Source organism: Macaca fascicularis, chromosome 16, assembly GCF_037993035.2.
Source record: "Macaca fascicularis isolate 582-1 chromosome 16, T2T-MFA8v1.1".
NCBI lineage: Eukaryota > Metazoa > Chordata > Mammalia > Primates > Cercopithecidae > Macaca > Macaca fascicularis.
Window position 1 is genome coordinate 43,793,743 of NC_088390.1, and position 21,337 is coordinate 43,815,079.

The 21,337-nt window shown below is 36.9% G+C and overlaps 1 protein-coding gene across 16 annotated transcripts in view; it reads left to right on the forward strand.

The window, feature by feature from the left end:
- Positions 1 to 21,337, forward strand: part of ACACA (acetyl-CoA carboxylase alpha) — a 330,564-nt gene that overhangs the window by 208,014 nt on the left and 101,213 nt on the right. For all 16 annotated transcript variants that reach the window (XM_005583932.5, XM_005583930.5, XM_005583933.5 and 13 more), the window contains 8 exons: positions 275 to 371; positions 1,284 to 1,391; positions 7,050 to 7,106; positions 7,346 to 7,390; positions 14,091 to 14,132; positions 15,201 to 15,416; positions 16,224 to 16,379; positions 19,017 to 19,220. In XM_005583932.5, coding sequence (XP_005583989.1) covers positions 275 to 371; positions 1,284 to 1,391; positions 7,050 to 7,106; positions 7,346 to 7,390; positions 14,091 to 14,132; positions 15,201 to 15,416; positions 16,224 to 16,379; positions 19,017 to 19,220 — 925 coding nt within the window. The remainder of the gene's footprint in view (positions 1 to 274; positions 372 to 1,283; positions 1,392 to 7,049; positions 7,107 to 7,345; positions 7,391 to 14,090; positions 14,133 to 15,200; positions 15,417 to 16,223; positions 16,380 to 19,016; positions 19,221 to 21,337) is intronic.

Consider the following 21,337-nt stretch of genomic DNA (forward strand, 5'->3'; position numbering starts at 1 on the left):
ATATGAGGAAAACAAAACAAAACAAAAAAGCTTTAGATCATTCTTTCTAAAAAAGAAAAAATATATATGGTTTATTAAAGTTTAAACAATCCATCCTCCTAATTTCTGCCACTTGGTGAAATTTTGCATGTCACCTCTAGCCACTGGTGATTCTATTCAGTTAACTATTGAGCCCAGGCTAAGATAGAGTATTCTTTTAGACTCAGCTGGCAATGGTAGTGTTAGTTTCCTGCCACTTGGGTTTCATGGTGGGTGTTTCTCTTGTATTTTTTAGGATCTTTGATGAAGTGATGAGCTGCTTCTCTGACTCCCCACCCCAGAGTCCCACATTCCCTGAGGCAGGTCACACGTCTCTTTATGATGAAGATAAGGTATAATGTCCCTTTTGGGAGACTGCTTTGTTCCCTCAGACATGGGACTTGTACTGTATACTATCTTTCTGACTTTGAACTATTATTGGAAAGAGTTCATCATTTTACCCCACTTTATAGTATTTAATTTTGTATGCCTCACCAAAGTATTTTCTGGAAACAGGTGGAATATAAATCCTAACTTTAAAAAAAACTATATTAATTTTGGAGTCCATAGTATAGAATGGGCTCAGCTATGTCCATTGCAGCTGCCTCTGAATCTCTGAATGTTGTTTTAAGGATTTGGGCTTTGGTTGCTGGAATTCTTATTCGGCCATGGCTTATATTTTTGCTTAATGGTGCAATCATAGTCCTCAGAGAATGGAGGACTTTAGATTACAGGAAAAAAAATAGGCATTTTGTTTAAAACTTTGTCTTTTTATTAAATCATTTCTTTTTACTTATCAGTAGATAAATTATTCTTCCTCTATGATGTTATTTTTTCGTGATTTGATACTTCCATTGTTTGATAAATTATAAGGAAATATATTATGTGGGAATATGTCCAGATGGCTTATTTCACTCATTTTCCTTCACATTCTGTGAAGAGATGTGGCAAATAGTTTCACCCCCATTTTACTAGTAAAAAAGGTGAGACATAGTGATCTTCAACTTCATACCAAGTAAAGTTTGGGCCACCTGTTGCTAATGCCTCTGCTGCCTTATCTTTTAAAAGTTACATGCTTTACTTTATTTAATCTCTCTGTGGCTGTTGGACAGTGGTTTCAATTTGCTCATTCCTACTGCTGGGCAAACCAAAATATTCTGTGGGGTGTATCTGGTTTTCAGGTATTCTACCAAATATTATAACTTCTACCTGCATCTGTATTGGCCAGCCTCATAATTTCTTTGGCTTGTATTCTTGAGTTACAGGTTCCCAGGGATGAACCAATTCACATTCTCAATGTGGCTATCAAGACCGACTGTGATATTGAGGATGACAGGCTGGCAGCTATGTTCAGAGAATTTACCCAGCAAAATGTAAGTTCTCGATTGGGTGGAAGCTCATGATGGCCCCTTTCCTACTGACTGTGTATCATTAGCTATCCTTTTATCACTTGCTAGTTTATGGCTATGTCTTTTATCATAACTCTCAGAACTATGGCTAGTTCTGCCTTTAGGGATAAAATCCCAAAGTAACTTAATAATATATAATGAATATCTTTGTGTGTCAACAGACATAGACCTCAAATATTTAAAATGTTTTTAAGGGAAGTTATGTTGCTAAATCTCTCCGAGAGCTCCAGTCTTGAACTTCGAATCACTTACTGAGTATTTTCCTTTGGTAACTTTCCACATGTCTAAGCCCAAACTCCCCTCAGGTCCCTTCTGTGTCTTCCCCTCCCCTCCTTTGAAAATATCAGTTATAGCCGGGCGCGGTGGCTCAAGCCTGTAATCCCAGCACTTTGGGAGGCCGAGACGGGCGGATCACGAGTTCAGGAGATCGAGACCATCCTGGCTAACACGGTGAAACCCCGTCTCTACTAAAATACAAAAAAAATTAGCCGGGCGAGGTGGCGGGCGCCTGTACTCCCAGCTACTCGGGAGGCTGAGGCAGGAGAATGGCGTGAACCCGGGAGGCGGGGCTTGCAGTGAGCTGAGATCCAGCCACTGCACTCCAGCCTGGGCAATAGAGCCAGACTCCGTCTCAAAAAAAAAAAAAAAAAAAAAGAAAATATCAGTTATACACCTACCCTCCTTTCAATTTTATGTCACTTGGATATCTCCTGTTGACATCAAACTCCATAGTCTAAATGTCATTTTCCATCATTGTCCTTCTCCTCTTCTCATCCCTTTCCAGTCCCCTCATAAAACAAAACAAAAAACCTCACAACTCACCATACCTTTCACTCCCAATCATTCAGAAGTCATTGACTTTATCCTTGACATTCCTTCATTCTACCCTTCTACCCACAATCTGTACATATTTATTTGTATCTGGTCAGTCACCAAGGTCTGCTAGTTTTTCTTTGCAGTCTTTTTTACCCTTTCTCTTTTTCTTCTTTCCAGTTTTTAAATTCCCACTGCCATCCCTAATTCAAACCCTTGCTATCTTACACCTGAGACACCGCAGCAGGGTTACTTTTGATCTACTTATCTTCCTTCACTTTCTCCCTCCAAAGAGTTTCCATTCTGCTCACCATCACAAAATTAAATGTCCCAAATGTGCTCTGACCATGTTATTTTCCCACTTAACAGTGATTCTCTTTGACCTTCCGAATACCTCCTTAACTTTAGCTTCAACATCATCAGCCTATTGAGAGACTAACATGTAGCCTTTGCTATTTTGTGAAAAGACCTTTGTTCATTGTCTAATATGCCTCATTTACTGTACTTCTTTGACTTCCTCTTACCTAGAAAGTTTTCTTTCACCTTTCTTTCTAAATCCCGCTTGTCTTAAGAATTGTCCCAAATTTCACCTCTTCAATGAGGACTTCTGAGTAGCCCTAACTAAAATGTATGTTCTTCCTTTGAATTCCTAATTGGTCAGCATACATTTATTAGCAATAATAATGCCAGCCAGGCACGGTGGCTCACACCTGTAATCCCAGCACTTTGGGAGGCTGAGAGAGGAGGACCGCTTGAGTCCAGAAGTTCGAGACTAGCCTTGGCAACATAGCAATATGTTTTTATTTATAAAAAAAATTCTACCTAAATTTTTTATTTGCATCTTACCACAATTCCATGGGGTTAGATAAGTCAGGAATTATTCCAGTTGTACACATGGGCAAAAGCTGGAGCTCAAAGAAATTAAAACCCCTAGGTCACCAGCTGGAAGGTGATAGAGCAAATACTAGAACTTAAGGATTTGATGCCAGGTGTAGGGAGCACAGATCTAGGTAATAGTAAGTAATACCTTCTTTGCCCTGAAGATGCTTATAGTCTAGTTGAGGGGATAGGATAGGCATGCTTAAAACAATAATCTACAGTTATATTTCATTATGATATGTGATAGATGGCAAAGTGTCATCTTAAACTGCCCTTGATGGCAAGACCCATGTGTTCTCTTGGAGTAGACAGCACTTAACCCATGGTCTTGTTACAGAGAAAGAACTCAGTAGATGTTTTCAAAATATAATTCAGTGGTGTAGACAATTCGTACCATTGGCATTCACATCATGTAATGCTAATGGTAGATATCTAGGGGAAAAAATGGTAAATTTGTGATGACTATAAGTCTTAGTACTTATTCCATGATACTGTTGTGGCACTTAAACTAACTGTGGGATTGCAGTGGCCAATAGGAGGAAAAGGTGCTTCCAGAGACGTGAAAGTAGGGGACATGCCTGGGGCTTTTTCTATAGACAGAAATTTACCTTCCTTCTTGCCCTTGACCAGTGACCACATAAAATTAACCTAAAGCCAGTGATCAAGGTAATCTTTGCTGGAAGAGTCCTTTTTTTTTTAGACAGAATTTCACTCTTGTTGCCCAGGCTGGAGTGCAATGGTGTGACCTCAGCTCACAGCAACCCCCGCCTCCTGGGTTCAAGTGATTCTCCTGCCTCAGCCTCCTGAGTAACTGGGATTATAGACATGTGCCACCACACCCAGCTAATTTTTGTATTTTAGTAGAGATGGGGTTTCTGCATGTTGATCAGGCTGTTCTCGAACTCCCGACCTCAGGTGATCTGCCTGCCTCGGCCTTGCAAAGTGCTGGGATTACAGGCGTGAGCCACTGCGCCCGACCTGGAAGAGTCTTAATGTTATATGTGGCTGCTGCTGCTGCTTCATGAAATAATCTATGAAAGTATCTTTCTAGGTTTTGAGGCACTAGTTGCCCATGTTTGAGTATTTTTCCATAATTTGACTACAACTTGCCATTTGTTGTTGCCCTCAAATCTAAGTGTCATATTTATCAGCACATGTTGATCTACAAAGACATTTTCAGCCAGGCGCAGTGGCTCATGCCTGTAATCCTAGCACTTTGGGAGGCCGAGGTGGGTGGATCACAAGGTCAGGAGTTCAAGACCAGCCTGGCCAATATGGTGAAACCCCATCTCTAGTACTAAATACAAAAATTAGCCAGGCATGGTGGCAAGTGCCTGTAGTCCCAGCTACTCGGGAGGCTGAGGCAAGAGAATCGCTTGAACCTGGGGGCAGAGCTTGCTGTGAGCCAAGATTGCACCACTGCACTCCAGCCTGGTGACACAGCGAGACTCCGTCTCAATTAAAAAAAAAAAAAAAGTATTTTCTTCATATTCACTACATATGTTTGTAACATTAATGAGAAATAAGAAATTACCCTTTTCCTTGACTAGATGTGGAAACTAAGGCACAGAAAAATCCAATGTCTTTGCCTAACGCTATTTAGAATGGTAAGGGTAGACTGTGTTGACACTTTAAGCATAGAGAAGCTATTTACTGCATCAGGTACTGTGCTTATCCAGGGACATTTGGCATTTTCATCTCCTTGTTAAAATATGTGTGTGTGTGTGTGTGTGTATGTATGTGTGTATATATATATATATATATATATATGAAAGAAAAGGAAAGAAAAGCAATTTAAGAAAAACATGAAGTGGCAACTAGTTTTGTTTTTCACTTCATGATCATGCTTCTAGCAGTTTAAAAAAAGTTTTTTTTTTAAAGCACACATTAAACTATCAAATAGGTTGATCCAAATTGTCCAAATAATCTTCTAGTCCCAGCATGTCTTTTTTTCTCTCATAGAAATTAGGATCATATATTTGTAAATGACTTGTGGAGGAGATTGAAGCAGTCAGTGTAAATGGAGTTTCTCCAGGTGCTGACGCCTAATCGCTGGGTAATAGCTGTGGACTTGCTGTGAGACCCGCATTATTACAATGTAATCAGAATCCTGTTGCTCTGCTGTTATTGTCAGCCACTTGTGGAATTTTAAAAGCAATAACAATTTTGATTTTAAATCATGGCATTATTAAAGTTATTTTCTTCCCTTGCCAGAACATAGCTATTGATGCTTGTCTTTGAAGGACTTGACTGTAGTGGAATCTTTGTTGATGTCAGAAGAAGTATTTCTGTTCCTGGCCACACTGAGAAACCCCCCCTTTCTTTTGACACATTTTTTTCATATTGTAGTGTCAATACTTGGTTATTTACAGCAAGGAGTATGATGGCAGTACAAATAATTTTTTAAAGCAGTTAAACCAAAATGTATTTATATTTGGCCTGATAATTTATTATTTTATTATTTGCTTATAGAAAATTAATTTTTCCAGTTATCTTTTGTTTATGCTGTTAATAAAATTATTTTATTACTCAGCAATGCCATGGCAGAATTGAAGAAACTGAAAGAAGTAACCCAAGAATGTGCTTCCTTATAAGGGGAAGACAATTTGGATTAAAAAATATAATATCATGAATGTTAAGAATTGGCATATAAACATATCTCTTGGTTAGAGTTATAGCAAGAAATGTGGTCAGACGAAAGTCTGGATGTAGGCTGTGAAAGTCCACATTAGTTTTCTATTTGTACTATTCATATGTTTTCTCAGGTCATTCAACTGGTGGGGTTGCTTTTCTACTTGTTGTTATAATCCTTCTTTGTTAGGGACCTCTAAACCCATGTATTTTACTTAATTCATTAATTTGTATCTTTGTCCCTGCCTTTTGAAGCAAGTGAACAGTATAGGGAAGGGGAAGGCTTAGGTCCGGAGGCCCAAGACTCATATAAGTGGCCATCTTGAAACTACTGGTGTCTGTTGACTTCTTTGTTTTGAGGCAGTCTCACTCTGCATCCCAGGCTGGAGGACAGTGACGTAATCTCGGCAACCTCTGCCTCCTTGGTTCAAACAATTCTAATGCCTCATTCTCTCAAGTAGTTGGGATTACAGGAACGTGCCACCACACTTGGCTCATTTTTTCTATTTTTAGTAGAAACAGGGTTTTGCCATGTTGGCCAGGCTGGTCTCAAACTCCTGGCCTCAAGTGATCTGCCCCACTGGCCTCACAAAGTGTTGGGATTACAGGCGTGAGCCAAGACACCCAGCCTTCTGTTGATTTCTGATATACTAGTTGCCTATGCCTAGTGGAGATATGAATAATTCCTAAATTTAAAGGCCTATTAAATGTTGCTTTTAACAATTTTAAAAGGAACCTTTTTAAAAAAATGCCTTCATGTAAGGTAAGGGGGACTGGTGTGTCAAAACTGAAAGGTTACAATTTGTTAGGTTGAATTCTAGGGATGCTGTATCTGACGGTAGGTAATACCTACAATCTAAACAGTTTAGGACCTGTGATTTATGTTTTATGGAAAGTCCTTTTCTCTCTACCTTATTTCATTTAGCTTCTTTATCAATATTAATGTTTACATTTGAATACATGCCCAACAGTATGATTTCTGTAAGCAGAAATTGTGTCGTGGCCTGCCTTTATGTAAATCAGTTCTGAGGTAATTTAATTGACTTCATATGACCCTTTCTTCTCCACAAAGTTCTCTTTCAGTTTTGTCCAAATCAATATAAAATTTATTTCATAAGACTTAGTCCTAGGAGCCAGGTTGAAATTTGTTCACTTTCAAGTTTGAAGGTACTAAGCTAAAATAAAGGTTTTCAAAAAGGATGTTTAACTCCACCAAAGCCTTACGAGGAATGAATGGGATAAAATTTAGAATGAATGGAAATCTCATCTATTTTCTGTTTTACATGTTTTTGCTCCTAGAAAGCTACCCTAGTTGACCATGGGATCCGGCGCCTTACTTTCCTGGTTGCACAAAAGGTATTGACATGTGAATTGTACCTCTTTAATATTTCTTATGCTGCTGCTGCAACTTAATAAAAAATGGGATTGCAATCTTATGCTTACTAGTAGAATTTATGCAGAGAAATAACCACTTTTCTATAAGTTTAATTTTTAAAAAACGTTAGTTTAACTCATCTTTTACTCAACTTGTTTTTGATTTTGTTACTGATTGCCAATTTCTGCTCTTTTCTTCCTCTCTGTCTTTTATTTGAAAGGATTTCAGAAAACAGGTCAACTATGAGGTGGATCGGAGATTTCATGTAAGTAAAATGAACAATAATGAAAGACTACTTACTGTTTTATTTGTTTGCCACTGATTATTTAAACAGAATATATGTTAGAAGGGCTGGACTGATATTTGGTCCCTCTTCTTTTATAAATTATTATAGTAAATATTCAGTTCTCTGTAATCCCAGCACTTTGGGAGGCTGAGGCAGGAAAGTTGCTTGAGCCCACAAGTTTGAGATGAGCCTGGGCAACATAATGAGACCCTGTCCTCTATTAATTAAAAAAAATTTTTTAAATTCTTATATCAAGTATTCCAGCTAAAGGTTTTTTCTTTTTTTTCTTAACCCTATAATGAATTCTCAATATATCTCTGAGAAATAGTTAAGAATGAACATAAGCATTTATCCAGACGAATAAGGTAGAAACAAGCTAACTAGTAATTTCTTCTATGCTCATAGTGAATCCATAATCAAGAACAGCCAGTTGCACTTTGTAGTCTTGGCTAAGAACAATGATTTATTATTTAAAATGCCTTGATAGAGCCAAGTTGCTATTTTTTGTCTTATGTTAATCCTAGGAACAGGAAATAAGTAAAAATTAAACACTCTGTTGCTTATTCTCCCATTTAACTGAATTAACTGTTAATATTTATGAGATTAAAATTTTTATCAAAAAGAGAATTAAGTTAATAGCCTGGCATCCGAACTGTGGTATACCCATATGATCATACCCAGCACAGTGACAGCAGTAAGGACAGAAATCCAGTTTGGAATCAACATGTCGTTTTCAAAATGACTGATTATAGTCAAAATATTTCATAAAAATTGATTCTAATGTAGCTAAGTCTTTTTTTTTTTTTTTTTTTTTTGATAAGGTATCTTGCTCAGTTGCCCAGGCTGGAGTGCAGTGGTGCAGTCTCAGCTCACTGCAACCTCCACCTCCCGGGTTCAAGTGATTCTCCTACCTCAGCTTCCCAAGTAGTTGGGATTACAGGCGTGTGCCACCACATCTGGCTAATTTTTGTATTTTTAGTAGAGACGGGGTTTCACCGTGTTAGCCTGGCTGGTCTTGAACTCCTGACCTCAGGTGATCTGCCTGCCTCGGCCTCCCAAAGTGCTGGGATTACAGGCGTGAGTCACTGTGCCTGGCCTGTTTGGTTTGGTTTTAGCAATCGAGATAATTTGGTTGTTAAACCCTGCTTATTTGTAACAATGAAGATGGCATTTGAGATTCTGGAAAGGACTTTGTAAACTCAAAGACCTATGTGTGATTGCTTTTATTACCTTTTTGTTTATTAGGTTTTTAGGAGTTGACGTTTTGTTTTCCTTCATACAGTTCACCTTATTGGTCTAGTCTATAGAGAAACAAGAAAGCTAAGATTTTCTGAAATGCTTTAGGAAATGTTGTGGACTACATGACTCCCCTGTGTTATTGATGTCAGGAAATCAAGCAGAGTGTAGCTATATATCAATCAATAACTTTCGATAGGAAACGGAGTCAGTGGAGAAGTATGAGGAGCTTAAAAAGAACCCTAGGGCTTTAGGAAGAAAAATCAGGAGCTTAGAGAATAAAATTGATACTTGGGGATAGAATATGAAAGCCCATGAATAAACACTGTAGCTAGTAGATGCTAATCAGAACTAAGGTAGACATGCCAGAGCCAGGCTCTGGATTTTAGAAAAGTATTGTGCTACGTTCTTAAATGTTACTGTGCTTTTTATCACAGACTTTAGAATAATAGCATTTTCTAGGGAATAACACTAAATCTATAAAATTGCTTTCCTTTTTGCTAATGGATTTGATAGAGTCTTCACATCTATAGCACACTAACTGGTTTCTATAATAAATACACTGATCAACTAAAACTGTCCACTAAAATTTTTAAAAAACCAAAGTGATTAGTTCTCACTGACATTTTCTCATATATGTAACACACATAAAAAAAACTTATCTCTGAATCTATAGTGTATAGTTATAAATATGCCCTAATATTAAGAGTATATTTAACAGCTTTAAAACATATTTTTCTCTCTGCTGTCCTGATATTTCTGGATTTAGGTTTAATAGGGACATGTATAGGCAAAATCGGCTAGAAAATTAGGCCAGCAGGGGGTCTTCCCTGACAATCATTGTCTGATTCCTATTTATAGTGGCATCAAGTGGGAAATCAGTTAAATTATCAAGTGACTTGATTTGTCATGAGTGTAGGAAAAGCTGCTTTAGAGCAGAGAGAACATTAAGGTTTAATTGTGGACTAGATTTGCTCTGAAGAATTGAGTGGCAGAGGAGTTGGGGTATTTTTATGTTCCTTTAAAAATGATAAATGATTTTGCAAGGGGCAAGGGCAGCTATTAAACTGAACTCCATCTAGAATCTTCTATACAATCCAGGATCTACACTAGCCAGGAAGCCTTGGCAGAAACTGTACAAATCTGGGGGTCACTGTCATGGTGCTGCTGTGAGTTCTTTTGCTGATGGTAGCTTGACATTCATGAAGGATGCTTAGCCTCTGTCATGTCATCTGATTGTGCTTGCCCCATAGCTAGTGTACTGTGAAAAAGAGGAAGCTTTCTGGGAGTGTCAGAGATGAATCCCTTGATCTCTCTGGCTTCTTGGTAATCCACTGTGATGTATGCAGCCTCCCCTGTCCTATGCTGTGAAATCCCTATATTATTGAATGGAAGAGAGAATCTGCACTTGAGGGGCAAGAAGAGGAGGAAGGTTACCAAGTTTGATTCAAGCACATTGGTTAGTGGAATAAAGCAAGCTGTGCTGTTATATAGTTGTTGGTCTTTCAGATTGCCTCAGAACCAGAACAAGACAAATGAGGGCCAGAGTAGAGGTTCCTAGAGAGCTGTGTATATTGTTAGGTACTGATTCGGATGCCAGTGATTGCTATAAACATTTAAATACTTCGTAGTTTAACTGCAATTGTCCCAGATAGCTGCCCACAGGTATGTCTGTTGCTGCCCTAGTCTCTTGACCCTGCCTGGAGATTATTTCTGTGACAGCAGTCTTCACCAGTGTTAAGGAAGCTGGGAGTTGACTCTGTTTCCCTAACCATCTAATTAAATCAAGTGCCCATAATGGAACTTGAAGAACTGCCTAACATTGATATTTAAACAGAAACTTTGAGGAAAAACAAGTCTCTTTTTGTAAATATATTCTTCTTGTTAAGAAAAAAGAAAGTAGATCATGATGTTCATCTGAAAATAAAAAATAAAAGAAAAAAATGCACAAGATGTTAAAAAAAAAAGAAAAAAGGAAAAAGATCAAAGCCTTGAATGCAAAAGAGGCTTCTTGAATTTCTGCAGCTATCTAAACTGCAGCTCCACAGTTTCCTGTTAGTTAAAACTTATGGACTCACTCTCTCTTAGTTTCACTCACATTTCAGGTCTGGAATTCCAAAAGATTCAGCAGAAAGTGCTGTCTAATTGGGATATAATATTATGCCTTTTTTTTTTTTTAAGCTTTCCATATATATATATATATATATATATATATATATATATATATATATATATTTTTTTTTTTTTTTTTTGGCAAAGTTTGGCTAAGGACATTGGAATACAAATTTTCAGGACTTCTTCTTATCCCCATTAGGTCCTAAAACCATGATAAGATTCAAATCAAACAGTTTTATATCTGTTAATAAAATGTTACCTTTTGTTCTTGTAAAATTTCATGAGATTTAAAAAAAAAGTCTACAAATCTCCTGAAAGAGTTGTTGTTTAATGACTGTTGTGGGATTCCCACTTTAAAATGAAATGTTTTGGATTATTTGGATCTTGAAGGAAGAGCTCACTGTCATGAGCAGTTATCATAATTAGTAGTTCTTTTTTTTTTTTTTTTTAAGATAGTTCTGTTTGTTAGTGGACCAACTATTAGTTTTCAGAAGGGTTGGTTTGGGCTTTTGTTTTAATTACAGTCTATATAATTAGTTCTCAGCATGTTGAGGTAAAAGAGAATTGCACCAGCAAGCTCCCAATTTCTTCATCTCATTAGGTTTTTAACACGATTATTAGTATCATAATCAGCTATGATGTTTTTTGTTGCAGGTTTTCACATTCTCTGATTTGCAGGGTGTCTTGATTGGCTAATTTGGGCAAATTATTTTGATTGTCTTGATGATGGTTGGCTGATTAGAACACAGCAGGGGCATAATTTCTTCCTGTGAAACGTTGCATTCTTTTGTTTTTTGGTACCAGAACACTAAGAGGGTTTTTCTTTGTATACATTCAATTATGATATTTGCCCATGACACTAGTAGAATGCTTGGAAAGCAAATATATTGATGATGGAATAAGCATGAATGATTTCTGTGGAAAAACTGGCAGTATGAGGATGAGATAGGATAAAAGAATTTACTAAAACTGTAGGATCAGACTTTTAGATTTCTTCTTTTCTGTGTTTTCTGTGATTCTGTGGTTTTTGAGTGCCAAAAGAGGTTACTTTCTATAACAGTCTTCAGACTTCCAAGTCACTGAAGAATTGCTTGGTAGTCCCACTTTTCCATTGCATAGAGGTTCTTGCCATCTCTTGTTCTGAATGTTTAATACTTAAATTGAAGATTTTACCGGGGAGTTACAAATTTACTCAGAAGTTATTTTTTTTAAAAAAAGATTGTTTATATGATCTCATGACACCTTTTCTTATCTAACCTTAATGAAAGTGGTTTTTCTAATTGGTAGTCATTGCCCACCTCTGCCAAGAATCAGTCAGTTTCTTCATTATTTGTATTAAAGGCGTTTCCATTCAAACTGCTTTATATGCCTTTCAGTTACTACAAATTTTCTTAATTGGTTTAGTGGAAAAGAAAGCATTTTTTTATTACTGTTGTTTTGTTTTTGAAAGGAAATGGTTTTGATACTACAAATGTGCATAATTAAATAAATGGCATCCTAAACAAACATTTTAATTAATTAATAACAGTTCAGGCGGAATAGAAAAGTATGTGCTTAAAATATCATATTATCAGTTTCCTTGACTTTTATTTCAGAGAGTTCCATGGAAAGATTTTGTCATTCTTCCTTTTTTGACATGTGTTACTTTTTAGGTAATGCTCTGAAAGCTGTACCTCACTAGAATAAAACCAAAACTAGGTTATATAAAACCATGAGCATGATATTTACTGACACCTCAGCTGAATGCATCTTACTTAACCTTGAAGTCATCCCCATGTGCTTCACTCTCATGGCAGGGAGGAGGGGTCAGAGAATTACTTAGAACAAAACTTCATTAGGAGAAGTTTAGTCCTGTGTAAAATCCACTTTAAAAAGGCTTTTAAAAAGGGATTTCCCTGAGGTTGGTAAATGAGCTCCTAGGAACCTTTTAAATGCAGTCTTACAGTTAAAATACCAAGGAAAAGATAAAAAGATTTATTAGTTGTGCAAGCTTTAGTTAAGGTGAGAGTGAGGTATAACACTTACGGAACGTATTCAAGAAATTTTCAGGAAATTCAAGAACCACAGGTTTACAGCATGAGTTTTGCTTTCTTTGCTTTGTCCTTTTTAAATTTAAAGTCTTAATTTCTGTTTTTTTGTCTCATCAAAGAGAAATCCTCTAAATGAGGGATTTAGATTATAATAAAAAGAGAAAGGTAATACTCTGCCCTTGAGAGGTGAGAGGGCATGGGCTCTGGCACTAGAGAGACCCAAGTTTATCTTCCAGCTCTGTGATTCTGAGCATATACTTGAGCCAAGGCTTCTGTAAAATGAGGGTCACAATATCTACCCGTAGAGGTTGTTGAGAGCATCAGATGGGAAAACACATGAGAATACCTGCCACCAGATTTTCAGTCCATGTTTCCTTCACAGTTCCTAAAGCTCATTGAGGATATGTAGGCAGCTAGTCCCAGTCTCTCTGCCTTGTACTGATAAGTGTTTGATTGTATTGCACTCATAATGAAGAAGATGCCTAATGAAACCTCCTATGGAGGCAAATAGTAATGACTTGATTTCAGCACTGCCAGTAGAGCTTCCCATCCGAGAAACAGGGGTATTTAGCGTTAGTAAGTTAAATTTCAGAAACTAATGAACTCTGCTAATTGAATTCATCTTTGTTAATTAATAAGGTTCTAGTAAATTGGTTTTTTTTTTTTTTTTTTTTTTTTTTTTTTTTTTTTTGTATAATGCCCTACAAAAAAGCAGGAAGACCTAATGATTACAAGTTCACTAGTTCTACCTCATTCTTTCCTATACATTTAGTGGTAGTGACCAAGGTAGTATCTTATATTTTTCTTCATCTTCAAATGTTATCATTTAAACCCTTGACATTATTGACTTAAGAAGGAATGTGAAAATCATGGACTGAGCACTCTATACTGTCTGACTAGTTTACATTTTAAGAGTTTCTTAAAGAGAAACTTGGGAAATCAGTCCAGTAACTCGGCATAAGGGTATATTGGTTTTATTTGCCGGGTTGTGCCAAGAGCAATACCCAGCAAAAAATTTTTTTTTCACTTGGGAGATTTAAAAAATATGTACATTTTTTTTCCCCCGGGAGAAGGTAGATACTAAAATTAGGTTTATAATATGATTCTCAAATTTGGAAATGGGGTCAAAGTGATGGTTATGCAGCGGATCATTCATATTTCCTGGACTAAGCTTAGGTAAGAAGCATGTTTTCTAGAAAACTGTCTTCTAAATGCTTAACTGTTTCTATACTATATGTTTGTTTCCAAAGAGCCATGTCTATGAACTTCTGACACATTTTCCCTCTTCTTTAATACAGAGAGAATTCCCTAAATTTTTTACATTCCGAGCAAGGGATAAGGTAAGGATTGATTTCTTTCCTATTAAAAAAAAAAAATTACTTTTTCTTAAAAGCCCAAGAGTGACTTATCTTTGCTATATGTTCTTCTTGCCATTCTTTTTTCTCTTATTGAACTTGTGCTTCCTGTTGCCTTACATGTGTCTTAGAACTAAAACCGATTCCTTTCTGAAAGAGTTTGGCTTAGGACACAACCAAATGTATTGAGCTACTCAATGAAGGTGATACCTTTCCAAATCATCCTTGTTCTGTAGAATAATCCTAATGATGTGATATTAAAGGACCATTCTTGTTATCTACAAATAGTTCACTGATACTCAACTCTAGTTTATGTGCATTTGTTTTTCAATTTTAAAATACAAAACTTCAGACCATGTTGCTTTCTTCCTGTTACCAGCTTATATTTTTGACTGTCTCTCTCCATTCGCTCAATTGACATGTATTCCAGAGAAATAATTTAGTTTCACTGAAACGTACAGTACATATACAGTAAATACAGTAAAGTTATATACTAGTACAACTTTGAAAAAACATTTATAAGTAATTATATATCTATGGATACAGTGTTCCAAAGCCAAATATCTCTTCAATTAAAAAATTGTATGATGTTTGTTTGTTGAGTATTTATTATGTCATTTGTACTTATCATAAGTGAGAAAACTTTTAGATTAGTTGGGTAAGCACAAAATATTGGCATGTGAAGTAGATATTAATGTGAAGCAGTCTGTAATTAATATAAAAATGAATTATATAAAGACATTAAATGCTGCAGGAGTTCTAAGGAAATTGAGGTTTTTTGGTTAGTTTTTAATGCATATCATCACTACTTGTAAAAGCATGAATGATGAAAGTTTAGGAGTATCATCCTATAAAGTACGTATATAATAGGTACTTTAGTGCCTAATCTTATGTAAGCTATAGCATTAGCCTTGAACATAGTTCATTTTTGTTGCTTATTAGCACATCATAGCTTATGTTTCTATTTTCAGGCATCTCTTTTACATTCACATTCATAGTATAGTGTTGTAACTGCCTCTTGTGAGCTGTTTTTTCTCTGATTCTCGTACTCAGTTTGAGGAGGATCGTATCTATCGTCATCTGGAGCCTGCTCTGGCTTTCCAGTTAGAGCTGAACCGGATGAGAAATTTTGACCTCACTGCCATTCCATGTGCTAATCACAAGATGCACCTGTATCTCGGGGCAGCCAAGGTGGAAGTGGGCACAGAAGTGACAGACTACAGGTTCTTTGTTCGTGCAATCATCAGGCATTCTGATCTGGTCACCAAGGTGGGTGCTGTACTTTAATGGGATGTCATCCCTGAGGGAAGGAACAGAGTAATATGTATGATTCAAAATCAAGTTTTATGCTTCTGCTGAGAGAGAGCATAAAAAAAAATCAGGTTTTCATTTTTTGAGTCAAGGTTCTTGTTCTCTTTCAATGTTTACAAAAGTAAATATTTCATATAATAAAGGCTTTTTTTTGTACAAAGCAGAAAGTGCATCTGAAAAAAAATTAAAAATGAAGGCTCTTTTTCCACTTTAATTTGATTTTTCTTAGTAGCAGAAGCATAATAGCACTCAAGAAAAGAAAAAGCATACAAACAGAAAAATCACAGGAAGAATTGGGTGATGATAGAGCATAAGGAGATAAGTTAGGAAAGAGGCGATCCCATTGTACACCTGTCTAGAGGTATGGATAGTGTCTGCATATAGCAAGGCACTTCCTGATGTGTTCATTATTATTATATCCCAAAGCTGTACCCTTTCTTCAGCTTTTCCTTTCCAAATAGCTCTGTTTGGCATATGTGAAATATCATCCTATTGAACTTACAGCTATGGGGATGCCCAGCATTTCTACCTCTTAGAAGGAAATGATACACTAAGAGTAAGGAGAAAGGGCTGACATGGACTCTTTATCTGACCCTTGCCTGCCCCTTCTCCCTGTGGTTACTGGACTGACTCTAGGGAGAAAGATAGTGTCTTCACCAGATGCCTTATGATTCATGACATACTGCCACTTAAGTGATTATAATAGCCATTTCTTTATTGCCTCTTTTAAAATATACTAATGTTGATTATTTTCTTCCTGTGTAGGAAGCTTCTTTTGAATATCTGCAAAATGAAGGGGAGCGGCTACTCCTGGAAGCCATGGATGAGTTGGAAGTTGCTTTTAACAATACAAATGTCCGCACTGACTGTAACCACATCTTCCTCAACTTTGTGCCCACGGTTATCATGGACCCATCAAAGGTACATTTCTCCTTAGCTTCTCTCCCAGCACTAGCAAGCATAAGCACAGAAGTTCATTCATATTTATCTCACTTGGACTTGGAAACAGGTACTCTTGTTCAGGCTGTTGAGCCCTTAATCTGTAAAGTTTATAGAATGTTTATAAGATTGAGTTTCTGGGACAATGTCAAAAATTTGATATAGCCATTAAGAAAACAGTTCTCAATGCTGAAGGTGGTATGGTGTTAGCTTGCTGGTCACTTATAAGCAGTATAAAAACATGAAAACCTTTTCTTTCGTTGGTACCTGTTTTATGATATTTGCTATAATAGTGGTCCTGTTTTGTATTATTCCCTACTATTTCTCATCTGGAATTATTAATTTTACTGTTACTAAGCATTTTGGCTAAATTACTGCTTCTGTGCACTAAATATTAATTACCTGGTGGCCTTAGTGAGATAATGTACCTTCTCAAAGTGTCTAACCTATCTCTCTCTAGTGTTTTTCCACAGGGAGAGAATTTGGCTGATAAGGAATTTCACATGTATTATGTATATTTTCTTCCCTGAGGGTCTATTCTAAAATGCATTGTATATAATTTAAGGAAGAAAAACAAGGTGATTTTGTACTTGACCTTTTATCCCCGGTGTAATAAAGACAAGCTGCTCTCTGTTTCTGCTCCCTCTGATGCTTTCTTTCTTTTTTTTTTTTTTTTTTTTTTTTGAGACAGAGTCTTGCTCTGTCGCCCAGGCTGGAGCAGTGGTACCATCTCAGCTCGCTGCAGCCTCCACCTCCCAGGTTCAAGCTCATGCTTCAGCCTCCCCGAGTAGCAGGGACTACAGGCGTGTGCCACCACGCCCGGCTAATTTTTGTATTTTTAGTAGAAACGGGGTTTCACCATGTTAGTTAGGCTGGTCTCCAACTCCTGACCTCACGTGATCCGCCTGCCTCAGCCTCCCAAAGTGCTGGGATTACAGGCATGAGCCACCATGCCTGGCCCTTTCTAACTCTTTCTATCATGATACTGTGGAATTTGGATAGGAGAACCAGTATCTCCCTTTTTCAAGATCAACTGTAGGCATGAATTTTTGCTGCTGCTGCTGCTTTTTTTTTTTTTTTTTCCTTTTTTTCTTATAGAGACAGGGTCTTGCTATGTTGCCCAGGCTAGTCTTGAACTCCTGGCCTCAAGTGATCCTCCTACCTCAGACTCCCAAAGTGTTGGGATTACAGGCATAAGTCATCATGCCTGGTAGACTTTTGCTTCTTGAACTTAGTATCTGAGATCTGAGAAGTAGTTTTCTACCTTTTTTCCCTTCAAAATTCCAAGCTAATGATGGGTTGCTTTTGTCTGTAAGGAAAGCCAAGGACAGGGCTACTCTTTTGACTCAAATTGCATCATCTAGTTTAAGCAAAACTTCTCCTAAGCATTCTGGGACTAATAAGCTGGGAGACTTAAAACGTGGCATGGACACTGTACAGCTGTATTTTTTTAGATTTGGCTTACCTTTTTTTCTGAGTTTTTCAGATCAGCCTCAGCTTTCATTCTAACCACCCATATACACTCTGCTTTTCTAATGATAGATAGCTGCCAATTTTCTGTACATAAAGATTATTGGCTTTTGTTTCCTCAAGAAAAGAATGGATAAATATCTCTTGGTTAGCAATTAAGTGTGATAATAGAGAGGTTAACTCCCTGAAATTCATTCTAACTTAAAATTCTGTGGTGCAGAAACAAACTGCAAGGGTGGCACATACTACTAAAGAACCACAAGAGAAAGGGAATGTAAGATATTCTTGAGATTTTCTAAGAAGTTGAGGAAGCATTTTAGAAAGATACTTCATTTAAGGAAACATTAATTTCAAATAACATGTTCTAGCTGCATTATGTTCTGTGCAGCCATGTTGGGGAAAAAAATGTTTTGCTTTAGTATGTAAATAACAAGAAATCATGTCTAAGGCCATTTAGTTAAAATAACTGTCCTACCTCTAAAAACTAAGAGCATTAAGCTGCCTTGGTATAAACTTAGGGAAACGTGGGAACATCTGCCGCATCTTCTTAAATCCTAGATGGACTTAGCAGTGGCCAAGCTTCAGAGCTCTGTTGAGAGAGAATGTTCTAGCACCACCTACAAATTGCCTTTCTTTAATTTGTGCAATTTACCAAGAGACATATATTATAAAGTTTAATAAAATTGTATGGAAAAAAGCTCATGGTGGTAATTGCTATGTTGATTTAAAGTCCTGTAAGTGCAATGAAACATAGTTACCATGCATATAAATGCTACTTAATAGCTATTTAACTCGAGATTTTATTCTTATTTTGGGCTTCCTCTTAAATCCCGTGGCTTGTAATTTTAGATATTGCAGATCTTTGATATAGAATATGAATATAATTGGGAAAGGGTAAGGAGTTGCAGAGATTTGGGTGTTGTTATCCAGAGAAAACCACTCTAATGCCAGGCCAGCATGAAATTGTCCCTGACTTGTTCCAAGAAAGAATAGATTTGGGGAGAAACTGACCACTTTTTGTAAGGTGTGCATCTCCATAAACCAACCTCTTTTTTTTTTTAGCCTTTCTATCTCAAATATGGGCAGACCTGAAACAGGTCTTAGTTACAAGATATTTAAGTTTTGTGCTTGGTAATGTGTCTGTGTCAGATTGAGGAATCTGTGCGGAGCATGGTAATGCGGTATGGAAGTCGCCTGTGGAAATTGCGCGTCCTCCAGGCAGAACTGAAAATCAACATTCGCCTGACGCCAACTGGAAAAGCAATTCCCATCCGCCTCTTCCTGACAAACGAGTCTGGCTATTACTTGGATATCAGCCTATACAAGGAAGTGACTGACTCCAGGACAGCACAGGTACAATACTCAAACAGGCTCCTCAGAGTTTCGATTTGGTCCTACAGATAAGACACTCGTCCTTGTTATAGAAGACCCAAACTCACAAATCCCATTGGTTCACCTGGTGGGGTTATCCCCAAGAGATTAAATGATTGTATGAATTTGAAAAACTTCATCTGCCTTTTAACATGTGCCTATGTTCTCTATCGTGGCTGTTATAAAACCGTTAACCATTTGTCGTGTATTGGTGAGCACTAACAGATGCCAAGTGAACCTGACTCCAGAGGTTATTCTGCAGTTTAGGGCTCTTTTTTTAAGAGGGCTCGTGGGTTATTTCAGCAATCTAATCTCTGGTCAGATGCATCCTTTCTGTTTTCACCATAATTAAACTACTCATTGGCAAGTGAGGAAAAGAGAATTGTTGGATTACGTTGCCAACTTCTATGTTAAAGAAGGAAAATTTCAACATAGTATAGTGGCGTGAGCCCTACCATCATCAGTGACTATCATATTTATCTCTTGTGTTCTGTTTCTGTTTTTATCATATTTATTGTGTTATCTATTATGTTGTTTCCTTTCCTTCAAAGATTTCAGGGTGTCATATATTATACAAGAACAAAGTGGCAAATTTAAACCCGTTTTCAGGTAGGAAAGTTGAGGATGTAAAAATAGAAAGTGAGTCAGTACACTAATTCTGTGAAACAGACAATTCCCTTTTAATCTTTTTTACTACATCGGATTCTAAATATTTGGGCTCATTACTATGATACTGAAATTAGGTTGGTTCACCATTGTTCACATTTTTGAAGAGCTAGGATATTATTTTATGGCTTTGACCTGAATTCAAGAATTGCATTTCTTCTGATTAAAAGATGAACATGATCCAGTATACATAAACAAGAGTTTCAGTCTATTCCATGCTTTGGGTGCCAGGGAGAGATTATATGTCTCTTGTTTTTATCTATATCCTTTTAAATCCAGGAATAGAGTCAGGAAAATATATTTTTCAATCTTTTGAAGGTGAATTTTTAAAAATCTCAGTTTGGACCGTTGTCAGAATGACCTTTCATTTTGTGCTTTGATTCCCAGTGAGGTGGCTAGAGAAATCTATCCTATGAGAAGTCAGCAGTTAAAAACACAGAGAAAGAGTGCTCAAGAGCGTGAGTGGTGACCAAGAGAGAGAGTATTCAATATTTTTTGCTGTATTTGATGTTTTTTTAGTACAACTTTAAAGACATTTTCAGTCAAAGCTTTTGATGGGTAGGGATGTTTTTAATTAACTTCTACAATAGCTTCAAGGCAGGTCTATTCTTGTGAAAAGTAAGATGGCCACTTGAGATTTTAATGTTTTTGATAAATATGTTTGTTCTTCATAACTACTTTTTTTTTTTTCCTTTCCTTTATTAGGAAACTCTGAGATTTCCCTCATGCTAGCTAATGGTGACACAGGAACATGAAAGGCACAGATGCCTTCAATCGGGGTTTAGTATTACACATGGTACAAAATAAGCACACAATAAGCATCTGAAAGAATGAACAAACCACCTTCAGCCTGAAGGAGAACCCCTTTTACCTAGCATCCTGCATATTTTAAAAGCCCTGCAGGAAGCGGTCTACAGGCTCTTCACTTGAGAGAGTTCAGGAGCCACTGCCACATAGGAACTAACTTTTGAGCCTGTGGCTAGAGGTGGAAACTGACAAAAGGAGCAGCCTCCAACCCAGTTCTGGTGCTCCTAATGCCTACATGGTGCTTATTGTCAAACTGTTTTTCCCTTTCTTTAATGAATCATTGTATGAATTTAATACAGAACCATGTCTGTTATTCATTCATTTGTTTTTTAATTTAATATTGATTGACTACTTATAGTATGTCAGGCACTATGCATATAAAGACAAAAAGCAAACTGTACTCAAGAAATTTACATCACAATGGAAGAAGACAAATGATTTGTTTCTCTGTGGCAAATATGTGCTATTATAAATAAGTACACGGTTCTAAGGGAGCAGACTATGGGTCAGAAATCATTTTCTGAAATCTTTTTGATGGCTTCTGGTGAAAGTTGTGTGATATATAAAATGTGTACATATTTTCACAAACTTCTAAAACATATACTTTACCAGTTTTTAGTTACTGT